Here is an 8736-nt window from a genome sequence, read left to right as displayed (position 1 = left end):
CTGCTTTAGTCAACCCTGCTGCTGTTTCTCCTGTGGTAAACTGTGAGCTGTCCTGTCTTGTCCAGATCCGTCCCAGGGGTTTAATTTGTCCCACGTGGGGAAGGCTGTGGTAGCACCAGGCTTCAGCAGTTACCTCATCACAGGGCTGGTGCACATCGGCAGTGCCCTAGCCAAACCCACTATGCCAGCCCTAGTGCTCCCCCTGACCAGCCACCGGTCAGGAGAGTGGCTGCTCTTCCACTCTGCAGGTTACTGTGTTTATTGTGTGTTATTAAATCCTCAATGATTTTGAATGTGTATTGTTGTAGTACTCGCCTGAGGTAAGTCTATGGGCTCGTTTCCTGTACACAGATTAAACCTGGTCCTGGACTAAAAAGTATGCTTAATAGAGATTCTCCATTGAAAGTACTTCTTAATCCAAGACGAGACTTAATCTAGATCTGGGAAACCAACCCTATATGTATTTTAAATGTGTGAAATGGATCCATTTATCCATCTAGGCCGGGGGAGCTGGGGGATGAAGGAGGGGCTATGTCGTCACGCCCTGCAGTCATTGGACGGTGTGAGGAATAACGCTCTGATAAGGATCAACGTCAGAGTAAGAGCTCAACTTCACCTTCAAGGCCTTCATGTCCGACTACTGTGAGTAGTGGTGGTGTGGGGGTTGAGGTGTGTAGTGTCTGGGTTATTACCAATGATGGATTCTGGGTACTAACTCCTAAACTTGGGATAGGGTTAATTATCAGGTATCCTATTGAAATATTGAGTGCTTAGGTTTAGAGGGTCTACACCAGAAGTTAATGGTTATCTGTAGGAGGAAGGTATATAGTGTGTGCAATTAAGCTTGGAATGTGCTGAGTGCAGAGAAAGAGATCACATGTGGCAGGCATTGATAAGGGGAGAGAGCCATGGATTAGTGATGAAGGGGGGCAGGTCAGGTCACGTTAAGGGAGAAAGAAAAGTTTATGGCCGTATTACTTAGTTTCCTGCCTAGCAGTAAAGATGCAATGTTTGTTCAGATGTGTAGGAGGAGACTCAGCCTAGGAGAAATGGTTAAATATCAGTGCTTGTGTGAACAATGTCTTTGTCTAATGCAGCTGTATTGATCCTCTGGGAAGAATAGACTTGGTTTAAGCTTTCATAGTGTCCGAGTTTTTACTCTGAGAATTAGAACCTAACACCAATTCCTATTCACTGTGTATCACTGTCTACATTCTTTTGAAAGGGTAGTCTATAGTTAAAGATTGAAATCCGCATTAGGGGAAACAGGGCCTCCTTCAGTGTGGTCATTTTGTGTTTAATTATTCTGCTGTTCTATCACGCGTGTTCAATGATGTCTGGTGGGGGGGGGCAGTTTGTTTTTGCGCTAACTTCTTTGTTGTAATATCCCAAACAGTTTCACCACTTAAGGATTCCAGCTTTAATGCTCTCGTTCTAACAAAACCTGTGTGTGTGCAGCTCTGTCCATGGTGTACCATAAGAAGTTCATGCGTGTGTTTCTGACCAACCCTCTGGCCTTCCGAGTCACAGCCAGACACTCCTGGGACGACACCAACAACCACATGCTCACCCTCACCGCCTTCAGTCACCTCTGCAAGAAGGTATACCTCCAATACTCCATATCACCCTCATATCCGTCCATTAATCACGGTACTCCATTCTGTTTATTTATTTATTTTTATCTGTCGGCCCCAGCCGCGAACTCAGGCTCTGTGTGTAGTTAACTGACCCTCTCTGCCCATTCATCGCCGTTTTACCTATTGTTGTTTTAGCTGATTAGCTGTTGTTGTCTTACCCGTTGTTGTCTTAACTAGCTCTCCCAATCAACACCTGTGATTACTTTATGCCTCGCTGTATGTCTCTCTCATATGTCAATATGCCCTGTATACTGTTGTTTAGGTTAGTTATCATTGTTTTAGTTTACAATGGAGCCCCTAGTTCCACTCATTATACCTCTGATACCTCTTTTGTCCCACCTCCCACTCATGCGGTGACCTCACCCATTATAACCAGCTTATCCAGAGATACAACCTCTCTTATCATCACTCAGTGCCTGGGCTTACCTCCGCTGTACCCGCACCCCACCATACCCCTGTCTGCACATTATGCCCTGAATCTATTCTACCACGCCCAGAAATCTGCTCCTTTTATTCTTTGTCCCCAATGCTCTAGGCGACCAGTTTTGATAGCCTTTAGCCGTACCCTCATCCTACTCCTCTGTTCCTTGGGTGATGTGGAGGTAAACCCAGGCCCTGTGTGTTCCCAGGCACCCTCATTTGTTGACTTCTGTGATAGAAAAAACCTTGGTTTCATGCATGTCAACATCAGAAGCCTCCTCCCTAAGTTTGTTTTACTCACTGCTTTAGCACACTCCTCCAACCCTGATGCCCTTGCCGTGTCTGAATCCTGGCTTAGGAAGGCCACCAACAATTCTGAAATTACCATACCCAGCTGCAACATTTTCCGTCAAGATAGAACTGCCAAAGGGGGAGGAGTTGCAATCTACTGCAGAGATAGCCTGCAAAGTTCTGTCATACTTTCCAGGTCTATACCCAAACAGTTTGAACTTCTAATTTTAAAAATGAACCTCTCCAGAAATAAGTCTCTCACTGTTGCCGCCTGCTATCGACCCCCCTCCGCTCCCAGCTGTGCCCTGGACACCATTTGTGAATTGATCGCCCTTCAGAGTTCGTTCTGAAGGGCGATCGAGTTCGTTCTGTTAGGTGACCTAAAATGTGATATGCTTAACACCCCGGCAGTCCTACAATCTAAGCTAGATGCCCTCAATCTCACACAAATCATCAAGGAACCCAGCAGGTAGAACCCTAAATCCTTAAACATGGGCACCCTCATAGACATTATCCTGACCAACTTGTCCTCCAAATACACCTCTGCTGTTTTCAATCAGGATCTCAGCGATCACTGCCTCCTTGCCTGTATCCGCTATGGGTCTGCGGTCAAACGACCACCCCTCATCACTGTCAAACGCTTCCTAAAACACTTCTGCGAGCAGGCCTTTCTAATCGACCTGGCCCGGGTATCCTAGAAGGATATCGACCTCATCCCGTCAGTAGAGGATTCCTGGTCATTCTTTAAAAGTAATTTCCTCACCATCTTAGATAAGCATGCCCCGTTCAGAAAATGCAGAACTAAGAACAGATATAGCCCTTGGTTCACTCCAGACCTGACTGCCCTTGACCAGCACAGAAACATCCTGACTGCAATAGCATCGAATAGTCCCCACGATATGCAACTGTTCAGGGAAGTCAGGAACCAATACACGCAGTCAGTCAGGGAGGCAAAGGCTAGCTTTTTTCAAGCTGAAATTCGCATCCTGTAGCTCCAAAAAGTTTTGGGACACTGTAAAGTCCATGGAGAACAAGAGCACCTCCTCTCAGCTGCCCACTGCACTGAGGCTAGGTAACACGGTCACAACTGATAAATCCATGATAATCGATAATCTCAATGGCTGGCCATGCCTTCCTCCTGGCTACTCCAACCCCGGCCAACAGCTCCGCCTCCCCCGCAGCTACTCGCCCAAGCCTCCCCAGCTTCTCCTTCACCCAAATCCAGATAGCAGATGTTCTGAAGGAGCTGCAAAACCTGGACCCGTACAAATCAGCTGGGCTAGACAATCTGGACCCTCTCTTTCTAAAACTATCCGCCGCCATTGTTGCAACCCCTATTACCAGCCTGTTCAACCTCTCTTTTGTATCGTCCGAGATCCCTAAAGAGTGGAAAGCGGCCGCGGTCATCCCCCTCTTCAAAGGGGGTGACACCCTAGACCCAAACTGTTACAGACCTATATCCATCCTGCCCTGCCTATCTAAAGTCTTCGAAAGCCAAGTTAATAAACAGATCACTGACCATTTCGAATCCACCTTCTGCGCTGTGCAATCTGGCTTCTGAGCTGGTCACGGGTGCACCTCAGCCACGTTCAAGGTACTAAACGATATCATAACCGCCATCGATAAAAGACAGTACTGTGCAGCTGTCTTCATCGACCTGGCCAAGGCTTTCGACTCTGTCATTCACCGTATTCTTATCGGCAGACTCAATAGCCTTGGTTTTTCTAATGACTGCCTCACGTGATTCACCAACTACTTTGCAGACAGAGTTCAGTGTGTCAAATTGGAGGGCATATTGTCCGGACCTCTGGCAGTCTCTATGGGGGTACCACAGGGTTCAATTCTCGGGCCAACTCTTTTCTCTGTATATATCAATGATGTCGCTCTTGCTGCGGGCGATTCCCTGATCCACCTCTACGCAGACGACACCATTCTGTATACTTCTGGCCCTTCCTTGGACACTGTGCTAACTAACCTCCAAACGAGCTTCAATGCCATACAACACTCCTTCCGTGGCCTCCAACTGCTCTTAAACGGTAGTAAAACCAAATGCATGCTTTTCAACAGTTCGCTGCCCGCACCTGCCCGCCCGACTAGCATCACCACCCTGGACGGTTCCGACCTAGAATATGTGGACAACTATAAATACCTAGGTGTCTGGCTAGACTGTAAACTCTCCTTCCAGACTCATATTAAACATCTCCAATCCAAAATCAAATCTAGAATCGGCTTTCTATTTCGCAACAAAGCCTCCTTCACTCACGCCGCCAAACTTACCCTAGTAAAACTGACTATCCTACCGATCCTCGACTTCGGCGATGTCATCTACAAAATAGCTTCCAACACTCTACTCAGCAAACTGGATGCAGTCTATCACAGTGCCATCCGTTTTGTTACCAAATCACCTTATACCACCCACCACTGCGACCTGTATGCTCTAGTCGGCTGGCCCTCGCTACATATTCGTCGCCAGACCCACTGGCTCCAGGTCATCTATAAGTCTATGCTAGGTAAAGCTCCGCCTTATCTCAGTTCACTGGTCACGATAACAACACCCAGTTAAAGACTTTTATTTCCCTCACCAACTTTAAACATCAACTATCTGAGCAGCTAACCGATCGCTGCAGCTGTACATAGTCCATCTGTAAATAGCCCACCCAATCTACCTACATACTGTTTTTATTTTATTTACTTTTCTGCTCTTTTGCACACCAGTATCTCTACTTGCACATCATCATCTGCTCATGTATCACTCCAGTGTTAATCTGCTAAATAGTAATTATTCGCTCCTATGGCCTATTTATTGCCTACCTCCTCATGCCTTTTGCACACACTGTATATAGACTTTCTTTTTTCTACTGTGTCATTGACTTGTTTATTGTGTTATTGGCTTGTTTATTGTTTACTCCATGTGTAACTCTGTGTTGTTGTCTGTGTCACACTGCTTTGCTTTATCTTGGGCAAGTCGCAGTTGCAAATGAGAACTTGTTCTCAACTAGCCTACCTGGTTAAATAAAGGTGAAATAAAAAAATAAATATCATCCTCGAGTTTGTCTATATAGACGAATAATAACATAAATACATTTTGTAGTTGCATACAGTATATCAGGGTATAGGTCAATTCCATTTCAATTCACTCAATTCTGGAAGTTAACTGAAATTCCAATTCCATTTTTTTCATTGAAAGAATTGGAATTGGAATTTCTGTTTACTTCCTGATTTGACTGAATGAAAATGGAACCCCAACCCCGCTGAACGCAGTTGTCTGAAGTCCATTGTGTTGTGTTATCTTTCCCTCTGCCCCTAGGCAACCACCACAGTGATGGTATACATCCCAGAAGCCTCTCTGTTGTGTAGGTCCTCCTCCTTCACCTTCACGCTACAGAACTCCTGCCCCGAGGGACTCCAAATCGTCTATGTCTCCCGAAAGCCAATCAGTGACCACGAATGGATCCACACGGATCCAGTAGATCACATGGACAACAAGAGGCTCTTCAACCTGCCTGTGAGAGATAGAGATACACTGGGTTACAGGCATGCGATCAATGTTTTATTAGTTGACCTGTGTGCAGATAATGAGATGCGTGTGTGTGTGCTTCAGGTGAACTACCGGCCTCCCTCCCAACTAGGTGTTTTAATCCCGACCACAGACAATATCTATAACGCTGACCCAAGTCATCCCCACCCCAGACAGCACTACCCCATCTCCAAGGTGAGCAAAGGTCACAAGGTTCACACACGCCAGCACTACCTTGTCTCCAAGCTGAGCAAGTCTTGTATGTTTGTGCAGTGTAACTTTACTAAGTGTCTATATGTGCTTCTGTGTTGTGTTTCGCATTGGGTGTAAGCTGTGATACATAGTGTTTGTGGGTGACAAATTGTGTGCCTTCCTCCAGAACTCTGGTCGGTATAAGCAGTGTGCAGGGAAAAGGTCAGCAGAGGAATGTGGCTGTACAGACAGACTGAAAGTCTCTCCTCTAGCCATCAACTCTGACTGCAGACAGAGGGTACACATCTGCATCAGTGTGATCAATCATCAATGTCTTCCAAAAACAAAACAATTACATATACAGTATCAGTCAAAAGTTTGGACATGTCTACTCATTCAAGTTATTTTTTTACATTGTAGAATAATAGTGAAGACATCAAAACTATGAAATATCACATATGGAATAATGTAGTAACCAGAAAAGTGTTAAACAAATCAAAATATATTTATATTCTTCAAAGTAGCCACCATTTGCCTTGATGACAGCTTTGCACACTCTTGACATTCTCTCAACCAGCTTCCTGAGGTGGAATGCATTTCAATAAACAGGTGTGCCTTGTTAAAAGTTAATTTGTGGAATTTCTTTCCTTAATGCGTTTGAGCCAATCAGTTGTGTTGTGACAAGGTAGGGGTGGTATACAGAAGATAGCCTTATTTGGTAAAATACCAAGTCCATATTATGGCAAGAACAGCTTAAATAAGCAAATTCTATACGTGTTATTTCATAGTTTTGATGTCTTCACTATTATTCTACAATGTAGAAAATAGATAAATAAAGAAAAACCCTGGAATGAGTAGGTGTGTTCAAACTTTTGACTGGTACTAGACATTAAATATTGTAACATTTATTTAAAAAATAAAAAAAAAATATATATATATATATTGAATATGCTATAAACTCATATTTAGTACCATTTAGTGGAATATATTAAAGTATTGTCTTAATGTAACTGTGCATTCTGCATAATACAGTCTTGTCGACTGCGAGCATGAATGAAATCATATAAAAATCGTATATTGGTTAAAGCGTATTTTAGTCTTTCCCATGTCCTCTGTGTTGTACTGTAGGTGCTGAGGCTAACGTTTCCTGTGACTGACTTCAACATCACCTTGTTCCTGAGGAGAACCAACCACGCTGACCACCCGCTCTGCTCTCCTTACTTTGTTACTGTCACGGAGGTCAACAACCGGACCAGCTGGAATGTCACAGGTCAGTCTCATCCCAGAAGGCTTTGCAATATAAGGATGATTTTAAAGATGGAATCAGCATTAGGGGAAACAGCACCACTGCGGACCCCAGCACCTTTTGTTTTTGTTTTGTGGATGAAACTGAGGTGTGTAAAAAAAATATATATATATATATAATTTGCAGTACATATTCTGCTGTTCTATTGCGTGTGCAATTTTTATTGAACCTTTATCTAACTAGTCAAGTCAGTTAAGATGATGGCCTACCCCGACCAAACCCTTCCTTAACCTGCCCCATGGGACTCCCGATCATGGCCGGTTGTGATACAGCCCAGGATCGAACCCGGCTCTGTAGTGACGCTTCTAGCACTGCGATGCAGTGTCTTAGAATGCTGCGCCACTCGGTCCCCCAAATGATGTCCAAGTTGGGGAAAAAACGGTGTTTGTTGTTTGTAGTAACTTCTTTTGTTGTTGGGGCCTCCCGAGTGGGGCAGCTTTCTTAGGCACTGCGTCGCAGTGCTAGAGGCGTCACTACAGATCCGGGTTCGATCCCGCTGACACGGTCGCCAGTTGTAAGGTGTTTCCTCCGACACATTGGTGCGGCTGGCTTCCGAGTTAAGCGGGCAGGGTGTCAGGACTATAACTACCAATTGGATATCACGAAATTGGGGCGAAAAAGGGGTAAAAAGTACAAATAAAAAAAAATATATATATATATATATATTTTTTTTTGTAAAATCCCATCGCAGTTTCACCATTTAGGATTGCAACTTTAAAATGTGAAAAATACATATTTTCTGTCATCTTTTCAACCAGAAAAAATGATTTCAACCAGAAAAGGGTGATCATAACTTCCCTTGTATAATGTTGCCTAATGGGCAGGTCTTTAGTGCACTATAGTGAAACACACATTCTCTGTTGTTAACCCGTCTTTTCCCATCCTTTGTGTTGGTAGGGACCCATGCCACCCCCACCATGGACAGGATGAGACAATATTTTGAAGACAGTCTAAAGAACAATCTCTACAACCCAGAGGGACTGCAGATCAGCTTTTATGTAAATCATCTACAGTCTCCCTGACTATATGACATGTTCATAAATTGTAAAACAGTTGAGTGTAATCTGTATACGTCTGCATAGAAATACTGTCATTTCAGTCATGCGAATTGTGCTATGAAAAAGCAGTTTCCATCTGGGGTTTCATTGTGACAATGTTATAAATATAATATTTTTCCAACCTAACAACCACCACCATTATTCTCCACAGGGCTCTGAGCTTTTCCACTTCCGTATCTCTGTCATTCCTGGAGTTGTGTTGTGTGACCTGGTGGAGGAGGTACAGGTGAGGAACCCTGTAGCTTTTACACTGAAGTCAGTAACTAATAAAAAAGAGGAAGAACAAGATAACCTCTGGCCCTCACCTATTTCTCT

General features: G+C 44.2%; 1 protein-coding gene across 1 annotated transcript; it reads left to right on the top strand.

Annotated features, from left to right (window-relative positions):
* The first annotated feature begins 1333 nt into the window (after positions 1–1333).
* Positions 1334–8385, top strand: LOC120043934 (cation channel sperm-associated protein subunit beta-like). Its single transcript, XM_038988534.1, has 7 exons — positions 1334–1340; positions 1459–1601; positions 5656–5853; positions 5950–6060; positions 6245–6355; positions 7186–7327; positions 8261–8385. The coding sequence occupies exons 1-7, from the start codon at positions 1334–1336 to the stop codon at positions 8383–8385; spliced, it is 837 nt and encodes a 278-aa protein (XP_038844462.1).
* The last annotated feature ends 351 nt before the right edge of the window (positions 8386–8736 follow it).

This window comes from Salvelinus namaycush, chromosome 3 (genome assembly GCF_016432855.1).
Source record: "Salvelinus namaycush isolate Seneca chromosome 3, SaNama_1.0, whole genome shotgun sequence".
In the NCBI taxonomy this organism is placed as follows: Eukaryota; Metazoa; Chordata; class Actinopteri; order Salmoniformes; family Salmonidae; genus Salvelinus; species Salvelinus namaycush.
The sequence above is the reverse complement of the archived record's forward strand: the minus strand, read 5'-3'. Positions and strand labels throughout refer to the sequence as shown.

Excerpts from the sequence above, each read along its gene's own strand:
- LOC120043934 (XM_038988534.1), top strand. Across the intron at positions 1,602-5,655 it reads TCAGTCACCTCTGCAAGAAG|GCAACCACCACAGTGATGGT; the intron begins GTATACCTCCAA and ends CTCTGCCCCTAG. Across the intron at positions 7,328-8,260 it reads GACCAGCTGGAATGTCACAG|GGACCCATGCCACCCCCACC; the intron begins GTCAGTCTCATC and ends TTGTGTTGGTAG.